Below are 14809 nucleotides of genomic sequence, written 5' to 3' on the forward strand. Positions count from 1 at the left end.
CACAGCTATGTTAGCATAACATTAGCACAGTGAAGCTGGAGGATGAACGCCAACTTTTTTTCCACTCGATAAAAGTTAACGTGAGGGATTCTGGTGGTCAGGGACAAATGCAATCGCATAGCAGGATGCTGTACACGGGGCAAACTTCAGTCAGGAGAACAACTGAGATTATTCATCCACAATACGAGGTTAGTTATTAACATACTGCAACAACATGGGAATAGAACAGCTGCGAGAGAATTCATCATTAATGAATCAATGTTACGGAAGTGGAGGAAGCGCAGTTAATGGCTTTCCCCATATTTCAAGAGTGCTTCATCTCTTTGCTATGACTGTCACCCGGCATAATTTGCAGATGATAATGGTTTTAGCCGCTGCATGCTTTCAACCAAAACAGGCGCAGCTTGATGACATCATCAACATGCGCTATCGCGATAGAGCGATATAGTCAAAATCTCTATCGTTGGCCAAATTTATATAGTTTCTATCGTATATCGTTTATATCGCCCACCCCTACCTCATGTCATATTCATCTTTCTTTTAAAATACTGGCAACATAACCCTCATAAAGGCACCATCCAGATCACTGTGTCTCATGTACAAAACCCTTATCATCTCTCACAGAAATCCTTAAAGCAGTCCAGTCATATTTACCTTTTAAAACTGATGATAACATCATTATAGGGGCTCTGCTAATGTTGGGAGCTCATGTTCTGTCCCTCTTTATTATAATATACTGGCAACATAACCCTCATGAAGGCACCATCCATACATAATTTTAGGGGCTCTGCTAATGTTAGGATCTTTTCAACGGGGGAATATGAGTGCTAAAACAATGGGATCAGATGTAAAAGATGTAAAAGTAGCCATTATAGAGCCTGAGTGCTCTGAGTATCAACACCTTATCGTTAGGAGAATGTGGGAGGCATAAACTTCTCATAATATGCACATGTAAATATCACTCTGGTATTAAGGAACTTTAATGGAAATGAAAGGCTCAGATCAGCCATGTCAATCTGCATAAGTGTGTGTTGCTGTGTGGGAAAATGTTTGCATTGCTTCATGATGTACTTATACATGTATTGAAAGGTACTGCCAGTACTACAGAGGCACTGACTTGTAAATTCGTCTCTGCACACTTGCAGTGTAATATGTATAAGCAAAGATACTTTTAAGGACTTTGTAAGGTACACATTGCTGCAACATATAGTGACATTTCCACTGCAGATTATCTGAAATGACTACAAGTTGTGTTGAAGGCAGCACTAGTGTGACTTTCTGGTTATAAATGGAATTACTGAGGTTTAACCCATATAACAGCAGCTTTGAAAACTATTTAGAGTTGTTTCCAGTCTGTTTTTGTGTCTGATGCAAAACATCACTGAGCTCGATGTTTATCTCTGTGTGAGAAAACAGCTTTGTTATTGATGCTGGGTTCCCACCAGTTTAATATCTGTACAACTACACGGTGCAAAATATTCATTTAGTCAGTGCTTTTGTATTAGTGAGGAATTTCAATGACTTAAAGCTACTTGAGCTTTTTTTAGTGCTACCATGGAAATTTAGTTATAAGCTGTTAGGATTACTGTGACTGGCTAGGCCATCAGTGGTATAATGAAAGCATAAAAACCGTTAAATGGCTACAAATAGATTTGAAAGCATCAGTATGTGCTCTGTCTCACCTACCACAGCAACAGCTCTGCTTCTCTGAAAACTATTTTCACATAGTTGTTTTACAAAGGTCATACAGGAAGTATCTTTTGCTTGGTCTCCGGCAAGACATCATGGAGGTCAGAGCTCTGTGCATCAGACTGTGTAAGTACTGTCTCAGTTTATACATGAAAATTAAACTATAAAGAGTTTGTTAAGGTTAACAATGTTGTTAAAAGGCTGTGGTTATTTAAATCTTTCATGTGGCAGAAACCTAAGGTGACACCTTAGAAATAACAAGTACAAAGTAATGTTTCTAATCAACAACTTAACAAGGAATAGCACTATTAACTCTAAGAGTTGGCAACTCTAAAGATGTCTGAAGATGTGGGTACATCTTATAGTAACTATTTTTGGTCTTTTTAGTGATGACTGTGCTGATTCTGCTGTGTGCACATGCTCAGAAAGTTGGTGAGTAATATCTGTTTGCTTATTTATCACTTTGTGATTGGAGGAAAAGATGGTTTATTTAAACACCAAAAAGAACATTTTGGTCAATCACCACCTTTACTGGGTTTGGTCACAAAAGTTGTTATGCACATTTTATTGGTTATCACATTTTTAATTTACAACTTAAATCCATGTCTTTGGACTGTGGGAGGAAGCCGTGGAGAACCCATGCATATACAGGGAGAATATGCAAACTCAACAAAGAAAGACCCTGGCCTGGTGGAACTGAACTCATAACCTTCTTCCTCTGAGGCAACAGTGGTAATCACCATGCTGCCATCTGCAGTTAGTGGGGATAGGTTAATTGGAAAGTCTAAATTGCCCATAGGTGTGAATGCAGGAGTGAATGTGAGTGCAAATGGTTGTCTGTGTCTATGCGTTACCCCTGTGACAGAGTGGCGATCTGTCCAGGGTGTACCCCGCCTCTCGCCTTAAGACTGCTGGGATAGGTTCCAGCGCCCCTCGCAACCCTGAAAAAGGAAAGTGGAAGCGAATGATTGGATGAAACTTAAATCCAGCTCTTTGTTAATTCAGCAATAACATTGAATCTTTTTTGTATTTTGTCATTTTTTTCTCAGATGCAGTTTTTCTTCATATTGTTCCAAACAAATCCCAGTTTTTTGAATATGAGTCAGTTAGTTTTTACTGTGAGGAGCCTTCTCATGGAGATGTGCTATATAAGATGAAGGAGGAAGTAGAGCAATGCAGCAAAACCAGTAAGAAAACAACAGTAACGACAACAGGATCAAAGTGCACCATTCATCCTCTTTATGCAAGTGACAGTGGAGAATACTGGTGTGGGACAGCAGGAGGGAAGAGAAGCAACAATATCAACATCACTGTCACTGGTATGTTTTAGTGAAGGCAGTATTTTGTCACAAACAAACACAAGTTCAACATTTTATAACTTGAAATCACCTGTCATTCAGCTGGTTCTGTGATCCTGGAGAGTCCTGCTGTTCCTGTGATGGAGGGAGAAGCTGTGACGCTGCGCTGCAGAAACAAGACGTCTTTATCCAATATCGCAGCTGATTTCTACAAAAATGGAGTTCACAACAGGAGCAGCTCCTCAGGAAGCCTGACCATCCAAGGAGTTTTAAAGTCTGATGAAGGACTTTACAAGTGCAAAATCGCAGGAGGTGGAGAATCCCCAGAGAGCTGGCTGTCTGTCTCTGCGCCATGTTTCACAGGTGAGAAACAGCAATTTTTCAAAAATATTTATACGTATGTGTGAAACAAATATTTGCAAAGCTTTTCAATACGTTTTTTTTTCTTTGTGGGGTTAATCATCAGTTATTGAAGAAGGTTCTTTGGACCTTTTAGAGGACTTTGGTATAGGATTTGTAACATTTTAAACATGCAAGTGTGAAATTATTAATAGTGAAATTTATACTTAATCTTTCTTCAAACTCGATAAATGTACATTCAACAACTTATCTAGACAGTCACAACAAGAGGAGCCACTGTGCTGCTACTACACCTTGGATCGTTGTCACTATTTTACTGAGCACTCTGATTGCAGTGGTGGGACTCTATCACTTCCGCAAAGATTTGTACAGAGGTAAAAAAAGGGGAAACATTTTTATATAATTAAATGTATATATACGTATATATATATATATATATATATATATATATATATATATATATATATATATATATACACACATATATACACACATATATACACACATATATATATATATACATATATATACCTACATACATATATATACATATATATACACATATATATATACACATATACATATATACACATATATATATATATATATATATATATATATATATATATACATATATATAGATATATATATGTATATAGATATATACATATATATAGATATATACATATACTTTATTCTTCAGTTGCTAATGTTTCTTCAGTTTCTTTAATTGCTGTATTCATCTGTTTTGATTATTGGTTATTGCAGTTATTTTTCCTTTTTTTATTGCAGCTTTGGTCTATTGGTCAACAATGGCATGTGGTTCAGGCTCAACAGGAGATCAAACAGGACAGAACGCAAACAGTAAGAAATGCCTTTACTATTATGGTGCTTTACTATCAGCAATAACACCCCGTTAGATTAAGTTTCTCATAAGAAATCTATTTTTTAATTTCATTTCATTTCATTTTCTGTTACTGTATTTTATTTTATTTTTTACCTTATTTAATAATAACTGTGTTATCTGGTGTGATCCTATTATTGACTATGAGAGGCAGACATGGGTCGTAATTACTGATGTTGCTGTGGTTATCTGCTCCCTCACTCCCACTGTTTGTCTCCATCAGATGAAGTTGAATTGTGTCCTAATCCAGTTTATCATTCTTTGGACCAGGGTGACACTCAACCTCTAGGTGAGAATCATTGTGATATTATAGTATAAGTCTGCACCATAATATTTAGTAAAATCTTGTTAAAAAGTACAATTGCTCTACCCTCTAGAATTTTCCATAACCCCACAGCTGTGTCATCAGTACCACTCATCTTTCAACTCTTCATTATCTTCACAGCTTCACATTTCCTCCTTACTAATGCTCTGCACTTCCTGATTCACTAAGTTTCCTCGAACTGCCCTCAGCGCTCTCTTATTTGCCGATCCCTTCTTTTGTATGCTCGCCTACACTTATTCATTCTGCCATCAAGTCTAATCACCTTCTTTGGTCTGTCGACCAAACACTTTGACATTTTTCCTAACAGAACATGTTTCAGCACAGCCATTTTGATCATTTCACAAAACCATTCTTCTGCCTAATACGAAATAAGAAATGAACATTTTATTGCTAGTATAATATCACATTGTTGCCAAAATATACAATACTATGACTAACTGTTATTTTGTAGTCCTTTAATAATTATGTTGATATTAAATTGTTCTCCCTGTTTATTACATCTATTATCACAATTTAAACAATGTTATTGCTGAGATGTGATGAAAAGTGTTGTAAATAAGTGATTGAATTAGATTCAGGGCAGCACGGTGGCACGGTGGTTAGCACTGTTGCCGTACAGCAAGAAGGTCCTGAGTTCACTTCCACCATCAGACCGGGGTCTTTCTGTGTGGAGTTTGCATGTTCTCCCCGTGTTTGCATGGGTTTCCTCCGGGTACTCCGGCTTCCTCCCACCGTCCAAAGACATACAGCTTGTGGGGATAGGTTAATTGGATAATCCAAATTGTCACTAGGTGTGAATGTGCGAATGAAAGTGAGTGCGAATGGTTGTCTGTCGCTGTGTGTTGGCCCTGCGACAGACTGGCGACCTGTCCAGGGTGTACCCCGCCTCTCGCCCTATGACAGCTGGGATAGGCTCCAGCGCCCCCCGCGACCCTGAAAAGGAAAGTGGAAGCGAATGGATGGATGGATGAATTAGATTCAATTTTGTTAACCAACATATTCAATTTCATCTCTCTTCAAACAGAAACAGTGAAAACCACAGTAGCATACATGGCTTCACCAGGTATCTACCAAGCTGTGGCAGAGGATGCTTGCTATTCTACAATACCGTAGGTAAGACTGAGAACAATGATGCCTTATGCTCTGCATTCACCTAACATGTGATGAATGGTTGAGACTAATAAATTACTGATGAATCACTGGTTGCAACACCATTGGCAATCACGTTTTCTGATACCTGACATTGAGTCTTTCACTTCAAAATGGTTTTGCAGCTCTTTCCAGATGACTTTGTTTCTCCATGCTTTAGTTTCTTTTCAATCGTGGCATGATCATGTTGCTCTTTAACCTGCTTCTCTGGTTCTTTTTAAGTGATTTCTTGATTCAGTAAGAGTGGCAATATTCATGTCTGGGTATGACTAGTGAAGCTGAACTCACTGTTCCAAAAAAGTAACATTTAATAACAAACTTGTCTTACAACAGATATCAATGTTTCTTGGCATTAGTTCATGTGACATGAGTCTTTTGTAACATAACTGTATCATAGACACTAAAAATTCAAATATAAAACAAACAAAATGTTAAATTTATTTCATCCACTCATTCTTTTCTGCTCCTTGATTTCAGTGTTGCTGTTGGGTTGGAGCCGATCCTAGGAAAGGTATACCTTGGACAGGTCGCTAGTCTATCATGGGTCTGTAGCATGTCCTCAACTTGTGGAGGCATCATAGGATATTTGTGAACATACCCATGTAAACCACTGATCTCCGCCAACTCCGCCTTGAACAACACCCCAGGCCAAACCAGGACCAGGGTTTTGATAAATTGGATAAGTCTACCACAGCCCACTGTGTATGCCCTTGGCACCTTACCAGAATGCTGTATTTCCCTCCTGGACTGAGATCATCTCCATCAGTGGAGGTGGGCAGCTTCCTGCAAGTTGGAAGGACAACCCTTAGCCACTAAGGAGTAAAAGCAGATGAAATAGGGCTGATTCTTTAACATCTAGTGACCAGAAGGTTGGTGGTTTAATCCCTGGCGGCTCCAGTCTGCATGACAAAGATCCTTGGGCAAGATGTTAACACCAAGTTGCTCTCTGATGCATCCATCAGAGTGTGAATGCTAAAAAAGCACTTAAGCATAGAAGAAAGTTCTTCTGTTAATGGATGAATAACGCATGCTGTATAAAGTGCTTTGAGTACTCTAGGAGAGTAGACTCAGAATCAGTTCATAGACAGAACATGCAGATCCCGTATAAAAAGCCATCAGCTGGCCCAAGAAATCATAATTACACTATGCAAATGAAATATAAAATTTGTAAACTGTAATCACTCCCAACCTTTTGTAAGATAAATCTCACTTTAAATTATCAATCATAACTTGAAATTAAAAGTTGCTGTTTATCAACTGATGGCATACGGTTTTTATGTTTTTTTATACTGTTCAGAATTTTCTTCTGTACTTTATCTTAAACTTTACAGAGGGAGCAAGAGAGACAGATACATGAAAGAAAAGCTTTGAAAAACATGCTCAGGTATGAGTGAGACTGAAAACATGGAAGTAACTCAGAATTATCCGGTTTTGTTTATCCTCTATTATTTGTCAGTTCAAACCAATTGTTGATCAAGTCAAGTCAAGTCAACTTTATTTGTCAATTCTGCCACATGTACAGGACATACAGAGAATAGAAATTTCGTTACTCTCAAACCCTAGTGATTAAAAAATGCAAATAAAATAATTAAAAAGTAAAAATTTAAATAAATACAATACAATTTTACGTATAACAAAAAAAAAAAAAAAAAAAGCTATGCAATATACAATATTCAAGTAAGGAGGCATAGTAGTGCAAATAGGCAAATAAATAAATTCAAATAAATCACATTACACCTTTGCAGAAAATTTTATGATTAAGCCTAATAAAAGTTAATATAAATTAAATATCAACTGCACACGTGGTGTACTGATCTACTGATGTTCAAAAATCAGAATCAGAATCGGCAAGGAAAATAATTTAAGTGACGTTGCTCACTGACAATATGGCCAGATACAGCATTAAAGTGGAGTCAATGAATCTTAACTATATATATTCAGTACCTGTAAGTATTTGAGCTAAAGTGTAGAAAAGGGTGATCTTAATGCTTAGATTTATTTATTTCATCCAAAAAATCATACATTTTTAGCTTAGCTCAAAAAACGAATCCAACAAATCCACCCAGTGAAATTGTGACTTAGTCATAACAAACATTATCACTGATGTTACTGTAGTTACCTGTCTCTGTAGCTTTCCAACATACGATGAATGTGAAATGTCCTTTAGACTCATAGCCATGTGTGACACTAAACTGTGATTAAAAATATTTTAATAGTAAATATTACGCAACATTAAAAACTTTGCCAAGTAGTTTTGCAATAAAGGTGAGTGTTTTATTAAGCAAAAATGTGGCATCCAACTGATTTAATCAGCCTGTTGTCACAGCAGAACCAGGAACCATCGCAGAGATCCCCTCAGCGGGTCCCTACCAACCCATAGCAGAAAATCATTAATTGACTCACAACAGACGCTCCGAAAACTAATGTTTAAATTCAAAAACACATTGGTGTGTGATATGCTGAAAAGCAAATAGTTTAGTTTCTTTTTGTTCTGCACTTCCTTTATACCTTACAGTGAGCAGCGGTTTATCCAGCTTGTACTTGAACAAGCTGTACAGTACATTTTCAGATCAGGTTTGGTGTGCATGTCTATAAATTGATATAGCTCGTGTGCATGCATTTAGCTACAGATGCAAGCCATGTGGTTCTTAGCATATGTGAAGTTCGAATACTATCAAAAGAACATGTCTGTTATTTAGATGTTGAACTTAACTTAAAAGTGTATGAATGCTGTTACAAGAAAAGAGCTGCACTGACTTTCAAAAACACTCACTGTGGTTAACTCCTAATCTTAAAGTGTTTTGAAACTTTTCTGAAACAGACACACTAAGCTTGTGGTCAGCAGTCAAATATACCCGTGAAGCACGACTCTGTGCATGTCTGTAGCTGAAATAAGGTTGATTAAAAAAATGGTGTCTTGTTTGCAGCCACGTCTACTCAATAAAGCCAAAGACTTTTTTATATTTGTTTGGTCAGACTGTGTGAAATCAGATGACGGGAGCTCAGTGGGTGTTAGTGATGCTATGATAATGAAGGAAGTGAGGTGGTGCACAAATAGTGCTTATTTCTTTAACCCAGATGCCACCCAGAAGCTCAACCTGATCAGGAGATACTCCCTGATCTAAATTCTATTCTAGGCCCAAAACTAACAAAAAAGGAGAACTGCAATGTGTTTTCTCCCACTACACTTTCATTCATAAATGATCAAAAGTAGAAATGTTAAGTATTAATCCCTGACAACTATTGCTTTTGATAAAGTAAACATTTATACAACATAAAGCTTTTTTACTTACATGTATATGGTACTGATATATTCTGGCTGAGTACACACAGACCTCCGCAATGCTAAAGCTTTTTTTCTTTAGATGGTTTGGCGGTGACGGGTTATCTGGTAAAGATCACAGATCAGCTCTGCTACCATCTAATGGCTATTGTTGGTATTGCTATGCAAGGTGACCAGAAAAATAAAAAGTGCCACAGTATCTAGAGACTTACTAACTCTGGATAAAAAACTATGAAACTGTGAGTGTGTGTCTGTGGGCGTGTGGCAAAGTTTCTCTTGACGCTTTCATTTTCCAGCTCAAACTGTCCTCTACAGCAAAGATAAGCCTTGAGGTATCATTGAAAGGAAAAAAACAATGTGCACTGTCCCCTTTTAGGATTTGGTAACAGGGCAGAGGTCATATCATACTAAATGCTTTTAATATATATTTAGATGAGTAATGCATGTTACTCATTTTACTAATGCTTGAAAACACTATTAAAACTACAAGTCAAAAAATTTGCACACGCTTTCTCATATAATGGTTTTTCTTTATTTGTAATACTTTCAACATTGTAGATACAAAATAAAGACACTAAATATATTATTAATATATAAACATATTAGGCTAGATTTATGGAATTATGTAGCAAAAAATATATATACATAACTCTAAATATGTCATATAATATAGATTCCTCAAAGTAGTCACTGTTTGCTTTGTTGACTGCATTGCAAACCTTTGGCCTTCTCTCAATGAGCTTCATAACGTGAAACCTGAAATACTTTTCACTTCACAGGTGTGTCAGGGATCATTTGTGGAATTTCTTGCTTTGGTTAGGACCACAAGTTGTGTTGTGCCGAAGTCAGGTTGGTAAACAGCTGACAGCCTTATTTGACAGCAGGTAGAATTCATATCATGGCACGAACCAATCAGCTAAGTAAAGAGAAATGACAGTCCATCATTACTTTAAGAACTGAAGGTCAGTCAGTGTGGAAAACTTCAAATGTGACCCCAAGTCGCACTTGACAGGAAGACCAAGAGTGACCTCTGCTGCTGGGGATAAAGTGGCCAGCTTAAAGTTAATAGCATCTCGGATTAGAGCCCAGACAAATGCCACACAGAGTTCCAGTAGCAGACACATCTCCACATCAGCTGTTGAGAGGATACTGTGTTAATCAGACCTTTATGGTCAAATTGCTGCTAAAAAACACTACTAAGGAAAGCAACAGGCAGAAGAGATTTGTTTGGGCTAAGAAATCTGCACTTTGGTCTGATGTGTCCAAATTTGAGAAGTTTGGTTTTACCTGTCTTTTTAAATGGACTGGTTACAGGACTTTTCTACTCTACATGACCTTTCAAAGCACGTTTTTCGTTGAGAGTCACTAACACAAAAAAAAAAAAAAAAAAAAAAAAAAATCTGGACGCTACAGCTTTAAGCAGCTGTGTGCTCTCCCGCGGACGATCACTGTCCAGCACAACACCTGGAGCTAAAGGGGCAAAACAATCGCATGAGTGCTGCTGTTTGACTGAGGAAGAATAAAGTAGTCGTGGTAATCCAATCACATGACCACTTAAAGACAAAGCAACAAGGTGATATGTACCAGTTTTTAAATTGTGTTGATAGGCCACGTAAAACCAGAGTCATGATAAACAATATATATGCGGCGTTTTTTCCTCAATAGTTTCGTCACGTTTACTGTCTAAGGACAGCGCTAGCAAACACTCTCTGCTTATGAGAGAGAGAAAGAAAAACAGGGCAAGTTTTAGGAGTGAGGGCGAGAGAGAGAGAGAGAGAGAAAGACAGCAGAAAATGAGACAGAGCGAGTTTTGACATGTGAGAGATTTGTGACGTTTAGCATGTTTGGAGTGTGTAGTTAGTGTGTAGTGTTGTGGATAGTTTTGAGTTGTGTGTCAGAACAATGAGGCGATTGCTGTCTCCAAGTATAAAACAGGAGTGATACACCTGCTGGTGTCAGGCCTGCAGGTATCAGGCTGTGATGTTCTCCTTTATAGTGGACAGAAATTATGTTTTTGGAGTGGCACAAATAATTTGTGTGGCATCTTACTGAATGCAGAACAGCTGATTGTTCTGTAAATAGTTTGAAATGGTTATTTTTTAAAAATCAAGGTAAAGGGTAAATGGGTGCAAATAACTGTGTTGTTTGTAAAACTTGTGCATAGGATTTTAAAACTGACAATTTAGATTTGCATTTAAACATGTTTTGTGGTTGTTACAGTAAAAAATATAACTTTTTCGACTCTGATTTTATGTTTTTTGTCTGATTTTAGATCAATTGTGTTAATATAGTATGTAAAAAATGAAAACATCACTATAAATTCAGACATGTGAGGTTGTGCTGAAAAGGATGATACCAAACAAGGCAAAGTAAATAGTTTTTAAAGGTAAAATGTGGAGGGAAAATCAAAAGTAGTTAAAAATGGCCAATTATACTCTGGACCCCAGAGGGTTAAACGTTTTTTTAAAGTAACTCAATTGTTACTTTTCAAGTATTAATTACTTTTAGAATATTGTAACTCAGTTACTATTTTTGAAGAAGTAACTAGTAACTATAATTAATTACTTTTTCAAAGTAACTTGCCCAACACTGCTGAGGACACAGTTTGAAAGTTAATTGTCTGCTTTCCAAGGACTTTCCTCTATACACAGACTACACAACTACTATCACCACTGTGCAATATTTAACTTTCTGGACCAAAGAGTCCTGCATTTTGGGTCATATATATATATATATATATATATATATATATATATATATATATATATATATATATATATATTAGGGGTGCAACGATATTCGTATCGATATTGAACCGTTCGATACAGTGCTTTCGGTTCGGTACGCATATGTATCGAACAATACAACATTTGTAATTTATTTTATCAACTTTCCTTCTGACTATGCTGTCTGTGTTGAGCGCTCAGTGAATCTGCGTTCGACTACTCCGCCTAGGCTGAGTAGTCACTGAGCGCTCAACACAGACAGCATAGTCAGAAGGAAGAGCGCAGGGCAAGCTAGCAAGACAGAAGTTAAGCTCTCCTTGCAACATGGACCTCCCCCACCCTCATTCAGATCTGGCGTTTGGAATTATTTTGGTTTTCATGTGACGTATGACCCTGAAGGTAAGCGAGTCATGGACTAAAGTAAAACAGTATGTTGGATGTGCCATGCAATGCTCAATTACATAGGTGGGAACTAGTGTGTTAGCGCAGTTAGCTCGTTAACGTGTTGGCCGTCTAGCCCCATGCACAGGGCGATCGGTGGTAGCTCGTTAACGGAGATTTGCCGTGTTGTGGCGTTAAGGTCATTTCAACGAGATTAACCTGAAAGCACTAGTGGGAACACAACGAATATGACTGCACATTTACATCATCCTAGTGCAAAGACAAAAACAACAAGCATGCTACTAACTTTAGCCGAGTCATTTAGACAGCTGTTAGCACATGATTCTCCTTATGCTGCTGAGAATATAGCCCAGAAGAAGCGGATAGTATAGCTTTTATTTTGGAAAGAGGCATTTCTCTGTAATAAACTCTCTTTTCCAAAGATGAGTGATTCCTCAATCAGATACAGGGCTCGCAAAATCGCTAGCCCGACGTCCTGGGGCTAGCGATTTTTTTCAGATGGGCTACCCTGCCCGTCGGGCTATTGTAGGAAGGAAAAATCTATGTCAATGCTTTTGCATTCTTTTGGAAATGTAGCTGGGTAATTATGTCATTGACATCGGTGAGCCACTGCCAATATGTGACATATTGAAATCGCGTTTGAATTTGCGCTTGTTTTTTTGCTTTCACTTTGCAATCGCGCGAACTGTGTATAGAGAGCGACAGCACTGATTGGTGAGTGATGATAATTTGCGCACCAATTCCTCTGATGTTGTCTTATCAATCGTTAGCTTACTATGCAAACATGACAAGTAAAATCTCCCGCAACAAGCTTAAACATGTGAGAGGTTGATCGTGCAGAGAATCGCTGAGCATTATGTGAGTGCGTGTGTAAAAGCAGCAGGATATATATTGTAGCGGATCAGGGCTGTTCGGGGTTCTGTTTGTACAGTTATGTTTTGTTTATGTTGCCATAGTGACGGGTGACGCCCTCTCGCTGCGACGGTGTGTCCTTCCGGGGTCAGAGGGCGCCCTGTGTGGTGGTGTTGTTGTTGTTGTTGCTGTGCTGTTGCCGCGCTGAGCAGTTAGCTAGCGGCAGTGTTCTTCTGCAGATGTCAATAAACGGCTGTGCTCCCTGGCTAGCTCACGGGAAGCAAGACCAAACGATACCTCCGTCTCCTCCTTGTCTGAGCTCGCCACAATATTTTAGTTCTGCTGAGCCAAATAAGACAGGTCAGGGTGAAGAAGTGACAGCCAAAGAAAAACTTACCACAAAACGGAAAAGTTATGACAAATCAGACTATAAGGCAAAAAGAAAGTGCAGCTTTATGGTTTCATGGACAAAAGAATTTCTGTGGCTGCAATATGACAAGCGAAATAACCAGGGCTGCACATAAGTGGTCCGCAGGTGCGCATTCGCTGTCAAAATAAAAAACGGGCACAAGATAAGAAGTTGCAACGCGTGTTTGCATACATAAGATTTTCAGGAGGAGGACAGACATTTGTTTAGAACTCTTAAAGATGTCGAAGAAGCAAGTTCCTTTAAGCAATTACTGTGATGTTCCTCCACCTCCAAAGAAATGTCAGAAGGAGTCCGAACCACAAAAGAAGCACGTATTGTCGGAAAAGTAGTTGCAGGAGGTGAGCTGGCTTCAAACAAATGATGAACGCACAGAGATGTGGTGCGGAATGTGCCGTGAAAATTTAATAAATGACAAATTAAAAAGGCATGAACTTTTTTTTGTATCGAAAAAATATCGAACCGTGACACCAAAGTATCGAACCGAACCGAACCGTGAATTTTGTGTATTGTTGCACCCCTAATATATATATATATATATATATATATATATATATATATATGCAAAGCTAGATATATGGAATTATGTAGCAAAGAAAAAAATACATAATTCTAAATATGCCTTATAACATAGACTCCTCAAAGTAGTCACTGTTTGCTTTGCACTGCAAACCCTTGGCCTTCTCTCAATGAGCTTCAAATCAAATCAAATCAAATCACTTTTATTGTCACATCACATGTGCAGGCACACTGGCACAGCACATGCGAGTGAAATTCTTGTGTGCGAGCCCCACAAGCAACAGAGATGTGCAAACACAACAACACAAACGAGCAAAATACAAGAATGGCCAACCTGAAACTAATAAATATATGTACAATATATAATAGTGTATGCATTTCTGGATGTGTATACTAAATATTTTCCTACGTGTGTGTGTGTGTATGTATACACATTTTTACAAATTAAATAGTAAAAAAATAAAATAAAATAATAATAATAATAATAAAATATATAAAATAAAATATACAGAGTTGAATATGTGCAAAACAAGTGGCATTTATATACAGTATGTAGTGCATAATGTTGAAGTTCCAGTAGTGAAGCTGAGGTGTCTATGACGTGTTCAGCAGTCTGATGGCCTGATGGAAGAAGCTGTCTCTCAGTCTGCTGGTACGGGACCGGATGCTGCAGAACCTCCTTCCTGATGGAAGCAGTCTGAACAGTTTATGGCTGGGGTGACTGGAGTCCTTGATGATGATCACGATGTAGTCCAAGTGTTGGTTGTTAAGCTTATCGTGGGAATGCTTTACAACCATTCAGAGATGAACTTACACACTTGCTTTAATTCTCTGGGATAGAGATGCTCAGAGGTGGTTTTGTGATATTTAATCGA

The 14809-nt window shown here is 37.9% G+C and overlaps 1 protein-coding gene across 1 annotated transcript; it reads left to right on the forward strand.

The window, feature by feature from the left end:
• Window positions 1-755: 755 nt before the first annotated feature.
• LOC113015369 (uncharacterized) lies at window positions 756-9217 on the forward strand. The gene is made up of 9 exons (XM_080293464.1): window positions 756-1815; window positions 2077-2121; window positions 2739-3008; window positions 3090-3350; window positions 3602-3721; window positions 4140-4211; window positions 4475-4540; window positions 5601-5689; window positions 6203-9217. Exons 1-8 carry the CDS (start codon window positions 1785-1787, stop codon window positions 5687-5689), a joined length of 954 nt encoding a protein of 317 aa, XP_080149590.1. The 5' UTR covers window positions 756-1784; the 3' UTR covers window positions 6203-9217.
• The last annotated feature ends 5592 nt before the right edge of the window (window positions 9218-14809 follow it).

This window comes from Astatotilapia calliptera, chromosome 3 (genome assembly GCF_964374335.1).
Source record: "Astatotilapia calliptera chromosome 3, fAstCal68.1, whole genome shotgun sequence".
NCBI classification, from domain to species: Eukaryota; Metazoa; Chordata; class Actinopteri; order Cichliformes; family Cichlidae; genus Astatotilapia; species Astatotilapia calliptera.